At 36.1% G+C, this 18,455-nt stretch overlaps 1 protein-coding gene across 1 annotated transcript in view; it reads left to right on the top strand.

The window, feature by feature from the left end:
• LRP1B (LDL receptor related protein 1B) overlaps window positions 1–18,455 on the top strand; it is a gene marked incomplete at both ends in the record, with an annotated part of 635,176 nt that overhangs the window by 526,021 nt on the left and 90,700 nt on the right. Inside the window, 8 exons of the mRNA XM_082285346.1 lie at window positions 276–398; window positions 2,989–3,129; window positions 4,251–4,438; window positions 5,930–6,113; window positions 7,965–8,050; window positions 11,570–11,692; window positions 15,409–15,590; window positions 17,369–17,568. Coding sequence (XP_082141472.1) covers window positions 276–398; window positions 2,989–3,129; window positions 4,251–4,438; window positions 5,930–6,113; window positions 7,965–8,050; window positions 11,570–11,692; window positions 15,409–15,590; window positions 17,369–17,568 — 1,227 coding nt within the window. The remainder of the gene's footprint in view (window positions 1–275; window positions 399–2,988; window positions 3,130–4,250; window positions 4,439–5,929; window positions 6,114–7,964; window positions 8,051–11,569; window positions 11,693–15,408; window positions 15,591–17,368; window positions 17,569–18,455) is intronic.

The following is an 18,455-nucleotide window of genomic DNA, read 5'->3' as shown; positions in this document are numbered from 1 at the left end:
GCATCAACTTTTGAAGCTTTTCTGCCTTGGATTACAGGAGATTTTAGCTATCTTTACTTCTGTAGCATTCTTTGTGATGTGTAGGTTTTTCTGGTATTGAATTGTGTGATGCTTTTTATCTGACTAAAAAGTTATGGTTCTTTCCATTGAATTCACTCAAATGCACTTCTCAGTTCATCTTTGTGTAAGAAAATCAGCTGTATATCCGGTTGTTCTCAATTTCTTTCTTTCTTTTTTTCTTTTCTTTTTTTTTTTATGGGCTGTATTTTCCTTAGCTCCCAATAACACTTGTGATGAGAATGCTTTCATGTGCCATAACAAGGTCTGCATTCCCAAGCAGTTTGTTTGTGACCACGATGATGACTGTGGAGATGGATCGGATGAATCTCTGGAATGTGGCAAGTATAACAAAAACAGAGCAAATAGAACAATTTCACTGCTAACTGTAAGGCATTCTTCAGGGCTCAGTACTTGAAGGCACTATTGAAAAAGAAAGCTCTTCATTTTTTTAAATTGTTTTAATTCTCACTTTTAAATTATGCATCAATTAATACAGTTTGGGATTAACTTGGATCTGGGGCTACAGTGACAAATTATTTCCCATAGTGTCTTACAGTTGACTGCTAATAATATTAAAGAGAATTTTAAAAGTATGTCCTAGAATTTCTTGTTTAACAAGTGTATCTTTATTATATGGTTTTTTGTCTTTTTGTCTCTATATGGTTTTTTCCTACTAAATAATGAAACACATCTGTCCTGATTGTCATTGAAGTTAAATGATATCAACTAAAAAACATATGTCAATGTTTAATTTTCACCACTCACATGAATTTAGGGTTTCTTATACTATCTGGATATCTGCACAGGGCCATACTCAGAAACACTAATCTATATGAATACTATTTATGGAAAATATAGAGCAAATATTCCCTCCAAAAGGAGATATTGGTGATTATAATGCCTGGTTTGGTGCTGTCACAATCTATATTAATTGTTTACTCTTAAATTAGCTTCAGAAATGAGAGCCATAACAGAAAATAGCTAGAAAATATCTGTATATTATAGATGTCTATTGTGCACACGACCTGGAGGGGGTATGTGCATTAATGACGTGAGCAAACACCCAAAGATTGTGAGAAAAAGCATGCTTATTGATTTATTAATGACAGATAATTACAAGGAAATCAGTGAATTACACATTCAGTATCATTAGCAGCAACAGAGTGGGCAAATCACAGCTGCAAAATTTATAGATCTTAGGGGTTTTCAAACACCATTGTATAATTAGTCCCAAAAGGTGCTGAGCACACAGACACACAGAGCAGTTGTGTGCACCTCCTGCCCCAGCCCAGTATTCAGTACCTGAATAACTATTTAGAGCTCAACAGTCATAAACTTTGGAATTTGCCTTTTTTTTCTTTACACTTACAATTTCTTGCTGGTGTATTTAATTTATTTTCTATAGCATTACGTACACACACACACTATGAACTATACACACCCCTTAAAATATAGACAAATAAATAGTGTTATTTTGTCAGACTTTCAGAAAGAGACAGAAGGAGGGAACAGCAAAAGGAGCAGGAGATTTACAAAGTCCTAATCTGATTTAGTATGGACCTGCCTTCAGGCACTGGCTATATTTAATTTCTGCAGGGAAACTGAACTCTGCAGCAATGTTTGTGCTGCACTGCTTCAATGCAATTTTCTGTTAACTGGTAATCAAATATACACCTCAGTGTGGGACTGGTATGGCAAAACTGTTACACTGCCATTTTAGGAAAGGGTTGCATTCTTTTATGGGAAAGGGAACTGCTTGTAAAGAGTAGGAGTCAAATTCCAAAACACACTTTCCAAGGTGCTGACAGGATTTAAAATTAAACCACATCATTCCCCAGGATTTGAAACTTGTGGTTTCTGATTTGACTGCCAACTAGAGAGCCTGATCACAGCTCTGTTGATTGTAGACCTAAACCTTTTTCATCTTCCATCTGGGAGCTAATGGCTTCTGTGGCTTCCATCTGGGAGCCAAAACAATCCAGGTACTCTTCAGCCACCAGTCTACTTACCTGACATGGAATTTGGGTTTAAATATGTTCCTGAAAGCTGAATTAATGGAATACATTTAAAAATCTAGGCTTTGTTTTAGTGTAGCTGGTTTTACTTTTCCTATTTGTATAATTGAAGGTATGTTTTCTTATTGTTTTTTTTGTAGAGTACTATTCAGAAATAAAAATGGGACAGGTGACTGAAGCAAACAATTTTTTTTTTTTTTTTAAAGTTCACAATCATTCTATTCCTTGAAAATTTCTTTGATGCAATTTTTGAGTCCATTGTATAAGCCTGTCTTTTTAATGAAATCCTAATAACTAATTACTTAAAACTGAACAGAAAAAAACTATCTTTGTGATGACTTTTCTAAGTTTTTCTACTGCTTTGTTGGTTTACAACTCAGTTAAACCACTGTGTTCTAAGAATCAAATGCCTGTTTGTGGTTTATTTACTTCATTATATATATTTGTTGTTGTTGTTGTTAGAAATCTACTTTCACTTTGAAAATGCATCCATTCTATACGTATTGATTTTGTGGCCATCTTTGAAAATGTGTGTTTAGTGTGGTTAAAATGGTTTGTGTTCTGCATGTTTTAAAGGGAAGGCATGCAGCCTTAAGCACAACACAAAAATATTTGCTGGGTATTGTTAAGCTATTTCCTAATAACAGGAATAAATGGAATAACACCAAAAAGAAAAGGAATTTAGGATTGAGAGCTGCATAAATGTTTCACATCTGTGTGAGTTGTATCATGACTATAGGGTGCTACATAAGAGAATTTTGATTTCTCTCTTTGCTGGTAGACACTGTTGTATAAGCACAACAATTTGCATCTCTTTATGGAGTGAAAAATACTTTGCATTGCCTCAAATATGCAGAATTTTATGTGGAAATTATGGGAGAAAACATGAGGTGATTGGTTGTTGTTTTTGTAGGGTATCGTCGCTGTCGTCCTGGAGAGTTCACCTGTGCTGATGGACGGTGCCTGTTGAATTCCCAGTGGCAGTGTGATGGGGATTTTGACTGCCCAGACCACTCTGATGAAGCACCTATCAACACCAAGTGCAAAAGTTCAGGTTTGTGTGTAATTTTTTGGAGAACATGTGTGACCTTTCTTTTTTGAGAGCAATGGTTTAGGGTTTTAAGTCAGCAAATGCAAAACCTCATGGCTTAAATTTCTAGTGCTTTCATGATATTGCTCATGTCTTGCAAGGAGAAAGTGTTCTGAGCATCCAAAACCTCAGTTCACAAAGTTCAAGCCACCAGTTCCTGTGGAATAAAATAGCAGACACGTCCTTAATGCCTAAGTCCTATGGATATTAAAATAAGATGATATTAATATAGTAATTTCCAAAGTTTCTAGCTTGCTCTTAAAATGTTTACTGTGTCCAAGATATTCGTCACGCAAAAGGAGATCATAAAAAAGATGCTCTCACTATAAATAATAAACACTGCTTTAATTTTATTGAATTATTGACCAAATCCTATTGGTTTTATTGGTATTTTCTGCTTACATTAATAAGTTTGATGAGGTCTGACGGCATTTTGAGAGGGAAATTAGTCCTGGTCTGCATATTGTGTTCTATTTTGTGGCTTTTTGAAAGACCAGTTCTTCTGTCTAGACCTTAGGATTTCATTGCTCTGTAGCCAGCTTCTTTATACCAGTTTTCGTGGAAAATGCTCATCTGCTGTGAGGTGAGGCAGCACACCTACATTAAATTTATTTAAATGTTTCAGTTGCTGTTTGAAGGATCTGAATGTAGCTGAAATGATGTATTCAAGTTTTGCCAAACAGGGAAAACCATATGTGCAGGCCATTAGGCAAGGAATGCATTGTAATTCAGTCAGTTGTGTTCCTAAACACCTCAGCCTCCACAGGGGGCACAACCCCTGTTTTTTAACTTTTGGAAACTGTAGAACTGTGTTTTGTGCAGAGATGATGTAGAGGGTTCTCCATTATATAAAACCAAATATATAGAAGAGAGTTATGACTTGATGTCTTCACATGTTTTTCCAGGAGAGGAATAACCTTTAAAGACACTGAAAAGTGAAAAGCTTTTATAATGCTGCCAATAAAGAATACTCAATTGTTACATAATTGTTTCATTTCATGTGCACACAGCAGCTGATACATGAGAAAACTAATTCCAAATACTAATGGATGACACCAAGCTTTGTTTTCTTTTTTGTTTTCCAGAGCAGTCATGTAACAGCTCTTTTTTTATGTGCAAAAATGGCAAGTGCATTCCTCAAAGTGAGGTTTGTGATAACAAAGAAGATTGCAGTGATGGGTCTGATGAGAAAAGCTGCCACATTAATGAATGCCTCAGTAAGAAAGTCAGTGGCTGTTCCCAAGATTGTCAGGACCTTCCTGTTGGCTACAAGGTGAATAATTGCAAAATATGGTGTAATATAATGCAAGTTTTTAGTTCTTAAGGGTTTAACTACTGCATGATTATAATAAAGCCCCACTGTGTGGTACCTCCTTGTAGTGAAGTAGCTTACATGCCATAATAAGAACATTCAAATTTTTATTTCCTGTAAGCAAACAATTCCAAATTGCATTTAAAAAAATGGTACAGTACATACTTTAAACCTATGGAAGAGATCATGCAACACTTTAAATGCAACAAATCATACTGGTGTATGCAGAGCACTGAAAATCAAAAAGTAAAAAATTTACAGTACATGGGAATGAACAGCAGAAATAGCAGTTTTCTCCCAGTTTTTACCAAGACTCTTACAGAAATATTTAAATAGCAGTTTTCTCCCAATTTTTACCAAGACTCTTACAGAAATATTTAAACAAATTAATATCACCTTAGCAGCAGAATAAAACTGTTCATGGTCAGCATGTGAGGATGTTTTTTGAATCACCTGAATCTGCTCTTTGGCCTTGACAAGTAGAGAGGAACAGACTGCAGTAGCCTGTAAATAGTAGCTAAAAATAGAAGAAAGACCTTTTTTTCAGGGTTTTAACTCTGAAGTAACCCTAACTGCACTCCCAGAGTTTCATCTTTTCAGCTGAACATTGGCCCACTGAGAACTAAATAAGTTTTGTGCAGCATGGCTTAGATGTGTAGGTATTCAACCCTCTGGAACTGTGAGGGTTGAGACAGAGACTCAAGAGCTGTTGGGTTCAGCAAAAACCTTGTTGAAGTGGTGGAGAAAGCACATCCTGGATCTCTGCAGAGAGAAGTAGAGGATATAGGAGGGAGCATGACACAAATTCTTCTGTAGATAAAGTTTATGCCCCTATTTCAAAACCCCTCTGCCCAGTTTTTTTTTTCCATCTTTCACATTGCATGTGATAAACTTCATCAGAGCCAAGTAAAAGTCAAAGAAGCAGAGAATATTCTGAGTTAGAAGGGATCCACAAGAATTGTCCACCTCCAGCTCCTAATTAGCCTCGAGAGTTCTCATTCACATTGCTGTGTTGCACAAATTGCTAGATGATGTCAATGGTTCCAGGGAAAATAATTAAAACCTTTCTATCTTTACCAAAAAACACACGTATAATTGAACATTAAGAACTCCAAAGCGTCCATCCATCATTATTTTCAAGGAAAAATCTTTTCTATATTTTTGAAAAGGTGTGCTTTACTTTCTTTTCAGCTAAAGTAGAAAGAATAATTACTCATTGTACAGGATTTTCTTTGGGTTTTTTTGGAGGAAATGGTCCTTAAGATTACATGAGCAGTACTTGAAAAGAAAAGTAGATATGCCTCCTGTAAAACATACAAGCAGCAGAGTAATTAAGATGTTACTTGAAAAAATGAGATACATAAAAAGTTTATGATGCTAACATATTCAGAAGAAGGTACACACAGATGATAAACAGAATTAAAAATTAATGTATTTGGTTTTCTTTCCCAGTGCAAATGCTGGCCTGGATTCCTCCTGAAGGATGATGGCAAAACGTGTGTAGATATTGATGAATGTTCATCTGGATTTCCCTGTAGCCAGCAATGCATCAATACCTATGGAACCTACAAATGCTTGTGTGCAGAAGGGTATGAAACACAGCCTGATAACCCAAATGGCTGCAAATCCCTTTCAGGTATTACTGTTTAATGTTTTTATAATTCACAGCTGTATCCAAATAATTTGTGAAAAAAAACCTTAGCCCCAAGGTCTGTGCTACCTTTCTATGCAAGATAAAAGCAGAGTTACTTTGAATCTGCTATTTCTTCAGTATAAAATAGGAATGTGATTGTGTGTGAACGTAATAATAAGTTATATTTTTAGTATGTATTGTCCTCAGCTCATTTGTAGTAAATAGATACAGTGGCTTTTGAAAGTTTGAATTAGTAAGTTTATTAGAAAAAGTATTTGGAAAGTTAGAATACATCACTTAGTTTTGCTTCTGAGTCACATGATAATAGGATGGTTATGATGAGCTTTCATCATCTTTAGAACATTAGAATGTACATACATCAAGCTTCCTCATCTGTAAAGGAGGAACAGGAAAAAATAAGAGAAAATGCAAACTCTGTTATTCCTATGGCATATTAAATCCTCCTGTTTTATATGTGTTACACAAGATACGTGAGAGCATTGGCTATTTCCTCACGCCTCTGATGTTGTTTTCATGTGCTTCAGTGGGTGGGATTGGCTCAATCAGTGAAAAGAACAGAAACCCTGTTGCTGTGTTCTTCTGCTGAGTTTCCTCCACAGCTCAGGCAAGCTTTCTGTTTTCTTTCCAAATGACAAGAAGGCTGGAACCTCTGTCTGCCTCATATTCCAGCCTCGGGTGCTTCCCTAAATAACCCGATGAGACACAGGAGAGGGCAGGAATCCAGCAGCTGGTTTTGCTTCATTCCTGCCCCCCACTTCCCAAGCCACCTGCACTTTTAGAAGCCATGGCTCACTCAGAGGAGGAGGGGAGCTGGAGCACATCAGAGCTGTTTGTTGGAGGTGCAATAAATCAAACTTCAAAAGAGACTGTGGCAAAGCTGTGGTGCTGTGACAGGAGTGGTTCTGCTGCCAGGAGGGGCCAACATGGGGACGTTTGGCCTAATGCTGATTTTTCTGCATAATTTGCTTTAAAGGCTTTTACAAGAAAGCAGAGCATTGCAGCCATTCCCCACAGGCCTCAAGTATTTTTTGAGCTGGAGAATGTCTTAAGAGCTGAACAAAAAATGCAAATGTGTTCAGTACAGGAGCAGAGTAGGCTGGACAACACATTACATTCTAGAGTGTGTGAGCAGTAGATACAAAGCCTTTAATACATTTTTAATTATCACTGGTAGTTTCTTTTTTTTGTTTTAGTTGAGTCACTCCTAACAGAGCTAAAATAAAGATAGCTTTAAAAAAAAAAAGCTACTATTATGTATGTCACTCTCAGAGATATGTCAGTGATGTCATGAATGAGTTTCTGAAAGTAAATATTTTTTTATAAACTAGAAGACCAGACTTAAATCAAATCTGGCTTCAGTTCAGAATTAGACAGCCAAGGTTTTTATAAATGGCTGTTTCTTTATCACTATCATGTTCAGAATATTGAAATCTCAAAAAGGAGTGGTCAAAACACGCGTGGTTTGCAGTCATAACAATTAATAGTGCTATTTGAAAGGAAATGTTGAAAGTAAAACATATGGAATGAAATATATTTCCCCTTTAATCTCTGACATTAAATTAGGAGAAAATACAGTGTGGTTCCCATATTACAAAGGCAAAAGAATTAAATTGCATTGAAAGATATACTAATTGATTGCTTTGTTCATTTTTATACTGCATCATTGATCTTTCTTGGAGCATTTGAATGTTTTAAATATTTCTTTCATCCATAACATTGATCAGAGCATGTAACATTTATTTTTCAAACCATCTGTATTTCAGCATTGTATTCCTGATTTTCCATAAATTAACGTAAAAGCTAGTCTAATATATTCTTTCTCCCGGGGTTTAGATGAGGAACCTTTCTTAATTCTGGCTGATCATCATGAAATAAGAAAAATTAGCACTGATGGATCCAACTACACTTTGTTGAAACAGGTATAACCATAGTACCATGCTCTAAGTTTAACTCAATACTTTTTATTTTTTTCTAAAGTTTGCAACTGACAGAAACATCATCCTACAATTGGCGTTGTGTGCACCACAGAACAACTGCAGTACCTTCAGAGTTCTTACAATACTTTAAATTGACTATTTTGTCTGGATTTGACGTGATTAAAGCTCAGGCAGTTGTTTCGTCAGTCATTCTGATGTACTAAAAAATTATGTTATTTGTGATCCTCTTCCATCACAATATGTTTTGTGCAATTTGTCTGTTTCAGTTAAAAAACAAACAAAAACCCCCACCTATTTGGCCATGTATTATTTGGGCTACTTACTGTCATAATCTAAACCTATTTTCAGACAGACAATCCCAATATTTACGGTATTACAAACGTGAACTTTTAGCTTTGTGTGAATCTAATTTTTAAAGTAATTACTCTAAATTATTATAACAGAGAAAAAAAAAAGTGAAAAACTGCAAAAATAGAAAGTCACCCAGTAAATACAGAGCTGCCATTTTTAGCAGTCTGCTCTCCTATGCTTCACCTAAGTGTAGTTACTTACCTCAGATTAGATTTCCAAAATACGTTTTAATAAAAATATCGATTTCCTTGAATACTAAATGGATCAATTGTAGTAAGACTAGGAAATTATTTACTGCCCATCAATATCATTAGGCTTTTTGTAACTTCTTGTGTCACTAGGCTGTGCACCTTAATGTCACAAGAGAGGTGCTCAGTAATTACAAAATTCATCATCTTGAAAGAAACATTGACTTTATTTAAGCTTAGCAAGCATTTTGAAAGTCTGTCTGTTCTCCTGAAATCCTCTGACTCCCTCTCATTTGCATCTCCCTGCCTCTCTCCTCTTTTGCTGGTGTACCTGTTCATAGAAGCCTGTGAAAAGAGGGGAGGGGAGCAACAGGAAATTTTCTTCATGGTTGGTGCTGACAGATGGTCAGAGCTTCCTCAGTCCTGAATTCAGTGGGCTCCTCTTCGGTGTGTTAGAGACTGAGCAGCTCCAGCCATTGAACAAAATCTGTGTTTTCCATACTGCATTAATTCACTGGGCTGACAAATACCTCTGCTATTGACCCTACTGGTCTTTGCTCCTACAAAGGCAGCATTTGATTTGAAAGCCAAAGGGGGAGCTTTACCTGCAGAACAGGGGGGTTTTGTCCCTCATAAGGACATCCTCGTGTCCTTGCAGTGTTATGATGGATTTGGCTCTTTCCTGCACATCTACGAGATGATGGCAAACACCAGAGTGGCTCTGGCAGAGGAGCAAACCCACCCTTCTCTGTGTGTATTTGATCTGTGATTACCATTCTCTAACAGTTGTTCATATAAACTCAGAATAAAGGAGCTGAAAGTAGGAGCTCGTTCAGTCTTCTCTGAGTTATGTGCCAGCTTTTTCCTCTATTTTCTTTTTCTTTTTTTTTTTTCCAAGTACACATAAACAGTACAACTGTTTGAATTGTGTCTCATGTATCTTCTTTGCTTTCCATTTCCTTCACTCCTAGTCATCAAAATCCTTAGGCTTTCAATAGGCAGAGTAGATAAGCTTCCTCCTCATTATTTGTGGGTTTTATCTCCATGTTTTTAACTGGGGCACCAAGGGAACATGAATCACAGCCAAGGATATATTGTGTGCTGTAACAGAAACAAACCCACAGGTTTAAGATGAGAGACTGAAGTAGCTGATGCCATTTGAAATCTTCCCTATTCCTCCTAAAAAGCAGATTACGTGTGAAATGACAAAGAATTATGCTAGAAGGGCTTAAGTAAGATGTGTACACAATAAAGAGGAAATGATGTCTGGACAGAGAACTCTGTTACAGATGTACAGAAATATTTTACCTGCAGTCAATGTTCTGATAAAAATTGAAATTAAACTGACCCAAAATAAAACACTTGAAACCAAAGATGTGCAGGCAGTCAATTGTCTGTATTGATCTTGATCCTTAGGAAACTTCTGCAGTGTTGTGGAACATATAGAGATAAAGCCAATGTTTTTTTACAAATTGCTGACTTTGTTTATAGAATGTAATAAAATTGTATTATATAGTATTTTGTATTCATTGACCTGTTGTCTCCTTGGTTAAGAATTTGGGGTGGGGGGTTCTTTGTAGATGCAATTATACTAAGAATAGAAAAAGAGACAGGAAAAGTGTCTTGGAGCCCAGCTATGACTGACAGAGCTGCAGTTGGCTTTGTGAAAAATGTGTGCATGGATATGATATTTTTGAAAAATGAGAGTGGTCCTCCTACACTGAATTGTTTCAGGCTTCCTTTAATGATGATTTGTGCAGCCTAACTACTCTTTTCTTCTACATTTTGATCAAAAGGTAGATTTCCAGTAGTTACAGTAATTCCACAGTAGTAGATGGCGGATAAGCTGTGTATCAGTTCCTGTACAATTAAATATTGTTGTCCTTACTTGTTTACTTTAGAGCTGGCTGGTCCAGCACACCCCTTCACAGCAATGAATTACACTAACGAGGGAGGCTGCTGCTCTGCCTGAGAGCAGGATGTCATTGGGCTGATAAGGGAATTGATGAACTGACCTTGCCTTTTTAAAGAGGGTACAAACCACATCCGTTCCTTTTACCACTGCTGCTCCATATTTCACTGATAACAACAACCTGGCATATTAAGAATAATTGTGATTTCACTACATATCAGAACGTTCAGCAGGTTATGGGGCAGATAAGGAAATAAAAGCCATCAGCTGAATGCAATCCCCTTCTTCCTTATCTGCAATTTAGGATGAAAAGCCACTTTTGTAGGATTGCTCCTCCCAACCTGTTGGAGTAGCTCAGATATAATCACCACTCATTCTCAAAATGTATTGGCTTTGTAATTGGAGCTCTAGGAGACTCCCAGGTGCCTGCTGGATCTCCAGCTTTCACACTTTTTGTATCCACCACCTCTGTGTCTGTGTGTATTCACACACACATATTTATATATAAGTTTATATATACCGAACCTATAATATAGCATCTAAAAAGTCAAAACGTCCTCATTCAGGAATTAGCATTAATGTCTTTTTGCACACCACCATTCTGAATTCCTGATTAATTTATATTGCTAAGGAAATTCTTTCATTATTTAAATGTCATAAAGATTATACCATTTCTGGTTATCCCGTCTAGTTTACCAAAGAAATGCCAAAGGTAGCAATCAGCAGTGAAACTGAGCAAAAGTTGGAAGTATTTACTGCTAAATTTCATTTAAATAAGAGTGTGGAAAAACACAGGAGCCTCATTTAGTTTCATACATCATCTGCATTTTTGAAGTGAGGCAGTTAATTTATCACCGTATTTATTTCTGTTACAGTCTTTATCTTATTCTGTTTAAAAGTAGTGTATGGAAAAGAGAGGGAAGTTCTTCAGAAATATACAAACAGTAAAATAAAGCATTAAGAATATTAACTGTGTTTTGCTTTCTGAATGCTATCCAGCAGTTTGTATTCAAACATTTGAATAAATGGACTTTTTTTTTCTGTTTTTAGGGACTGAACAATGTGATTGCAATAGACTTTGACTACAGAGAAGAGTTCATTTACTGGATCGATTCCAGCAGACCAAATGGCAGTCGCATAAACAGAATGTCCTTAAATGGAAGTGACATCAAGGTAATTGGGGATTAATGACACTACTAGCATTAAATTTTTTGAGTGTTTTGGGAAATACTCCTTCATACTTTTAACCCAAATTGTGAAGCTTTGGTGTATGAATACAAATACAGCATGAGCTAGCAAGTCGTAATAAAATTTAATTGCATTTATATCTTATTTGAAGTAAAGATAGGGACTAGGAGAACTGTATTTAGGAGCTAAATTCCTCATGACTTATCTGACAGTTTAGTGAATTGGCAATTCCATGTGGTATCCAGGATGCCAAAGCAAAAAAAAAGAGCTATCATTAGGTGTAAGCTGTGTAAATACACTGGTGTATTACTACTTCTTATAAAATTTTTTGTGATCTTCAGTTTGTTTGTGTTTCACCTCCACTACGTTGATAATTAAAATAACTCAGTGTCTTTGCTGTGAAGGGTAAAAGTGCACTCTCATTTCTGCACAGCCTGTCTGTTATGCCTCCATAGTGGATTAAGTTCACAAATCCACTATTAAGAACATTTGTTGACTTACGTGAACATTTTCCCAGAACTGGTGATAAGCAGTAAGGAATTCTTTGTTTATTCTATTATGTCTGACCTTCTGAAACATGGAGTTAAATGAGCAATAACATATCCTGTGAATTTTGTTCCCTCACACCGATAAATATGCAGAGAGAAAAGAATTGTGTTTTTCATTCACAGCTTCGTGCATGGACTGACACATCCTCAGAGCACGACAGCTTTGTTTTCTATGAGTTAGGGTTTGAAACTCACTGGCTTCAGTGCGCCTCGTTTGCATCCTTCACACCAAAATAACTGTTCTTAAAAAGAAAAAAAAAAAACAAGTGGACAAGCAATTATGGCACTCTGATTGCATCAGGGTGAAACTGAAACCCAGCATGCACTCAAAAGTTTTCCCTGTGAAGGGAAGAAAATAGAAGACAGGCAAGTGTGGGGTTTGAAATCCATTGAATCCTTGAATCATATTTATTGTCTTTAAACAGTTTCCAAAGCATCCTCCTCAGCTTCTGTCCCTTCTGGATGAATCAGTATTATATAAGGGCTGGGGATTACTCAGACTCTTTATTTCTAATCTTAACTATTTCAAAACGAACAAAGAATTTTTCCCAATCAAAATAATTCTAATAACCATGTAGAAGAATATAAAAAAAATTGCTTTCTACTTATTCATTAATAATTTCTTTTTTTTTTAAGAAAAGTTTTCCAAAAGTTGAACAAATAGTAGGAGAAAATTAGGATGAGGACATGGAGGGTATTTTGGTTTTCCATTGTTAATAATTTGCAATTTGCACAAGTGTCATGTTGATGAAAATTTTTCTCAAATAGGATGCCATATTCAAAACAAAAATTATGAAAATAAGTTCATTTAACTTTCATGCAAAAGCCTGTTTTTTCTCAGAAAAACCTGGCCCAGATTTGGCCTCTGAAAGCTAAAAACATGTGAAAAAATTAGCAAGAATTATATATTGTAGCTGTCTGTATGTTATATTATATATTGTGTGTCTGTCAGTATCCTTTTGTCCAGTGCCAAATTTTTATGTCTCTTTTTATTAGGCTGCCATAGGACATATTAAATAGCTGACATTATTAAAAATTAAATTATTTCAAGTGAAATTATTTTAACTATTTATTTAGTTATTTAAACACTGATGTTATTATTTGTTGTCTAGCAAACCTTTTTACGCATTTTAATGGGGGGGTTTTTGTCATAAGAGAGAGGTTTTTATGGTTTTTCCCCTGAAGTATGGATCTCTCATTTTAATATCTTTGCACTTGTTGTGTTACTCTTTGCTATGAATAGATCTACTATCAGTGTAAGGGATGCTATTTGATGTATTGCCTCGGATTCCCCTTGTAGGAGATGGCATTTCTTCAGCACACCACCTCTGGCTTTCCTGCCCTGGGATGCATTTCATTTTTCTTCTGTATCTCTTCATGCCAGAGATATTTACAGAATTGCAATGATAGATTTTTCACCTAGATGTGTTCAGGCATTAGCACAGTGTTTCATGGAGAGTTTAGATTCAAATGTTAGTGGAAAATGCAGTAGAAAGCTGGGCTGTGCACGTTAAGTGCCACACTGGTGATCTCAGTGACTGGGATATGTTGAAGTGACTCTCCAAAGGAAAAGTCATCAGAAAGAGAGATTAATTACTTTGGTTCATGCTCTAGTGTAGTGTTTAGATAGCTAAACCACTCTAAATTTTCAGAATTACCCATTTCTTCATGAAATGTCCCATGTTACAGTGCAGCAGTTGCTGCAATTACACATTTATAAACTGGCAAAGCTGGTGGTGTGAAGGTGTTAGGAAATAAAATATCTTATTCCCATGAAAAAATCAGTGTGTCCTGGAATTTAACTTTTTAAAAAGATTTTATAAGGTGATAAATTACGTAACAACCTGAGAAGGTGCTTTTACATATTCATAACTATAAAACTGATTTAAAGCATCTCACCATATCCCTTCTTATCTTGAAGGCTTTTCCGTGTCTTCAAATGGTAAATAAATTTAAGACTAGCACATTCAGTTATACATAATATGGGTTTACAAATGAAGTTTATGCTCTCTGGTGCACATGCTGTTAGTGATGAAGATGACAATAAATTAGAATGTACACCACAGTAATAAACCCATTTTTAGTGCTTAAGAAATCTCATAAATTTTCAAGTATTGCTTCCTGATTTGTGGGGGCTTTTCTGAAGTTCTAGTTGCCCAGATCTAATCAGGACTTAATCAGGAATAGAATAGGTCAGGATAGACCTTCTCAGGAACAGAATTTTCAAGCCTAGAAGAAATTGGACTCAAATGAATATTCAAATATTACTGCACACTTGACATGGAGTACTCCCAGACAAGCCAGACTGAGTCATACAATCATGATGAGATTTGTAATCACATATATCTAGAGGAATTTGTTCAAGTTCCAGAATTATCCAAGTCCAGAATTATCCAAGTCATCAAAAGCTCTGAGGATAACACATCCCTGTCAGTAGTCTGTAGGCTTTCCAGTAGGTGACTAAATTGCTTCTGTCTCTTAACAATGTAGTCCTTTTGACATTTAACTAATTCTTGGGAAGTTCCTCATTCTTCTGCCACATGAATGGTGCAAATAAGAGCACAGTATTTACTTTCCAACCAGTAACTCGCTGAGTGCTTTTATGGCCTGTCATGATGACATATGGCACAACTGTGACATTAAAATGAAGGATATGCTGATGGAGACTGGTGAGAGAAATGGGGAGCTGAGAAGCAGATGTGTTCAAGGGCACGCTGTGGGGAGAGAAGCCTCATCTCCACTCTGGTCTGTGGAACAAAAAATAGAATATGAAGGAGAAAAAGGTTGGTTTGGTTTGAATTTTTTTTTTTTTTCTTCTCGTATTAAGACAAAACTAGAAACTTAAGATGAGAAATCAAAGATCAGAAGTTCTTAAAAGTTTGTGTATAATGCAGAGAAGTTGGGATTTCCTATTTACAATATCATGGTATTCTCTGTTCTCCCTTACTAGGAGAAAAGTGTCACATTGTCATAGCTACTTAAGAAGTGTCATTATCTGAGAGGCCTCAGTGTTTAGCAGTGAATAATACCCATTTTCCATGTGTTGTATGTCATAATATCAAATGTCCAGTCTCTAAATATCCTGGTAACTCTTCAATTGTTCATTTTCCCAGTTATTTAGATGAATAATTAATGTAATTTTTGCTTTTTTAGGTGATCCACAATACAGCTGTTCCCAATGCCCTGGCTGTCGATTGGATTGGGAAGAATCTCTATTGGTCTGATACTGAAAAGAGAATTATTGAGGTGTCTAAACTCAATGGCTTGTACCCAACTGTCCTTGTGAGCAAGAGAGTGAAGTTCCCCAGAGATCTGGCCTTAGATCCTCAAGCAGGGTATGAAGCAGCCAATTTTCAGTAAATCCTATTTAATCCTAATTTGATATTAAGATATATTTTATTTAGAGAATAGATAAGAAATACTGCTTAGGTTGGTTTGTTTGTTTGTTTTAATCTAATATTCAGTGATAGGAGAAAATCACTGAGTTAGTCTGGACTCTACCTAAATAAAGAAAAGCAGTTTTCTTCCTAATATAGAAATGTAACCTGTCTAGTTTGCTATTTTTAAGATAAAAGCCATTTTCTACCACTTCTTAGAACTGGAATTTAGTTTTCTTGTAACAGTACCCTTTATTCCCTGTAAAATTTGGGAGGGAGCATGCAGACCTTTGTTTAATGTCTTTAACACAGGAATACCTGGGATCTCTGTGTGGTTGCCTGGACATGCCTGTATATGCAGAAATCACTCTACAAAGTTAGTAGAGAGACTCTCAGTCCTTCAGGAAGGCTTAGACATATAAATAGGCATAATAAATTTACTGGGTTTCTTCTCAGTGTGTATAGAGAGCTTTCCAAGATTGAGGGGGTTTTATTTACTTTTTTTTTAATAAACATATGTATTTTTAAATTTATTTTAGTATATAAAGTTCCTGGAAATAAAAACTCAAATTCAGAGTTAGAATTTGAAATGGTGTTACTTGTATCTTAGTATTTTTCTCACAAATGAGAAATGCTTAATGAATTATCCTGCTGATGCCATGAAGTTTGTTTCCAAAGCAAACATTTTCTGTTGGATAGAGTGGAGAAAATTCCCTTTCTCTGCTGCTTATGTGGAGCAGGCTTGGTGCCAGCATATTGCACCTGTGTCTTCTAGGATACCTGTAGCTGTTCTTAGGGCTACCATTTCCTTCTGCACACAAATTCACTTCCAGGTGGTTATTAGGAATATTAGCTGCATCTGGATTTTGGAGAGCCTGTCCAAAGCCTGTAGAGCAGAATCAGTTTCCCAGCTGGAAAGATGTGTCCGGAGGTTCTGAGTAATGGCATACAACAGCAGCCACATGCATCCTTGTACTGAATAATGGGACTTTTTTCTTTCTTTATGGCAAACATGCTCTGCATTGTGGTTAAATAGCTTATTGAGGGGAAAATTGCTGCTCAGCTTTCCGACAGTCTTTCTCAATGCTTCGCCCATTTTTAAACCCTCTGTGTGAGAAACTGTTTTAATATTTTGGAACTAGTACTTCTTGAAGCAATTCAGTTTGCATTATGTGGCTGTTAACAGCAAAAAAGGTTTTGTAATGTGTGTAAAAAAAAAAAGAAAGTAGATGTAATACCATATTTCTGATCAATTTAGTAGTGATGCCATTTATGCAGGATGTGAGATTCACAAACCCTAGTTTGGGTGGTGCTTCAAATTCTAAGGTATCAAGACTAAGCCATTTAAATGCACTTTTTACTTGTCCATAATTAATTTAATAAAATCACACCTAGCATGAGGACTCCTATTCAAACCTTTTACATTCAGCAGACTTAATTTATGGACAGGTCTAGAAAAATGCAAAAATTTATCTGGAAAGTGGAAATACTAAAGAGTAATTACTGATCTATTCTTGAGATCCACTAAATAAATTAACCATTGAGTCATAGAATGGTTTGGTTTAGAAGAGACTTAGAGATCATCCAAACCCTCCTGGTGGGCAGGGATGCCATTCTCTAGACTGAGGTTGCTCCAAGCCCATCCAGCCTGGCTTTGGACACTTCCAGGGCTGTGGCAGCCACAACCTCTCTGGTTAATTACTGATATTATTCAGCTGCTGTGTTTTGTTTCACAGATACTTGTACTGGATTGATTGCTGTGAGTACCCTCACATTGGCCGTGTGGGGATGGATGGATCCAGGCAAACTGTGGTTATAGAAACACACATCTCCAGACCTATGGCTCTTACCATAGACTATGTCAACCACAGGCTGTACTGGGCTGATGAAAATCATATTGAGTTTTCTGACATGGATGGATCTCACAGACATAAAGGTTGGTCAATGCTTCAGTTGTTTTCTTTTTCCTTTTGATAATTTTTATATCAAGGGTGCTTTCTGTGTATAATTATGTAAAAACTGTCCTTTAAAAAAAATTTTGCAACCTTTTTCAAGATGAATTTTTCCTTTTAAAATCTGCTTTTCGTTTTTCTTCTCTGTTATGGATATGAATACGTTTTAAATGTGCAGTAATACATGTTTGTGGGAAAAATGTCAAATGGAAAAAGAAACTCTAGGAACAGACAGCAATCTGAGGCAGCCCTGTCAATTTTATACTCTGGAATGTATAGGCATGTTCCTTATTAAGTTACAAAGTGAGTGAAACTTGGTGTTAAAAGTAGAAGGGATATATCCTGTGTGCCATGTGTCAGAATAGGGCTAAAATCAGCCTTTTCTCCTGCCTCAGAAAGCCTGGAAATGCCCATTAGTCTGCTCAGCATGAGACCAGTATTGCAATTGTAATTTGGGGCTTTCCTGGTAGATGGGTGAAATAATAACTTTTGAAATATTTATGTAATGAGCTAATCTTTATCCTTGTGTTTTGCTTCTTACCTGACAGATAATTAAAAAGCTTGTGCCATTTATCTATAAAGTATTAAAAAAAAAAAAAATTCTATACTATGATGAATAGTTCTCATATTCCAAATTGTATAATTAAAGCTCTTTCATTTTAATTCAAACATATGAAATAGTATCAGTCTACTGAATTTTTGGCTGAGGTTTTACTTGAAGTAAAATTGTTACCTGAGCTCCTTCCACAAGCTTTACCCAAACCTCAGCACTGCTGCTATGCTGGTAAAACTTCATGGATTTGGGCTTTTTTTGGCTTTTATGTCATACTGACTGCCTCCACGTTTTCTCCAAACCACAGTTCATGAGATA

Source organism: Coloeus monedula (genome assembly GCF_965178545.1).
Source record: "Coloeus monedula genome assembly, chromosome: 7".
Classification (NCBI taxonomy): domain Eukaryota; kingdom Metazoa; phylum Chordata; class Aves; order Passeriformes; family Corvidae; genus Coloeus; species Coloeus monedula.
Note: the sequence above shows the minus strand (reverse complement) of the source record. Positions and strands in the feature narration are given on the sequence as shown.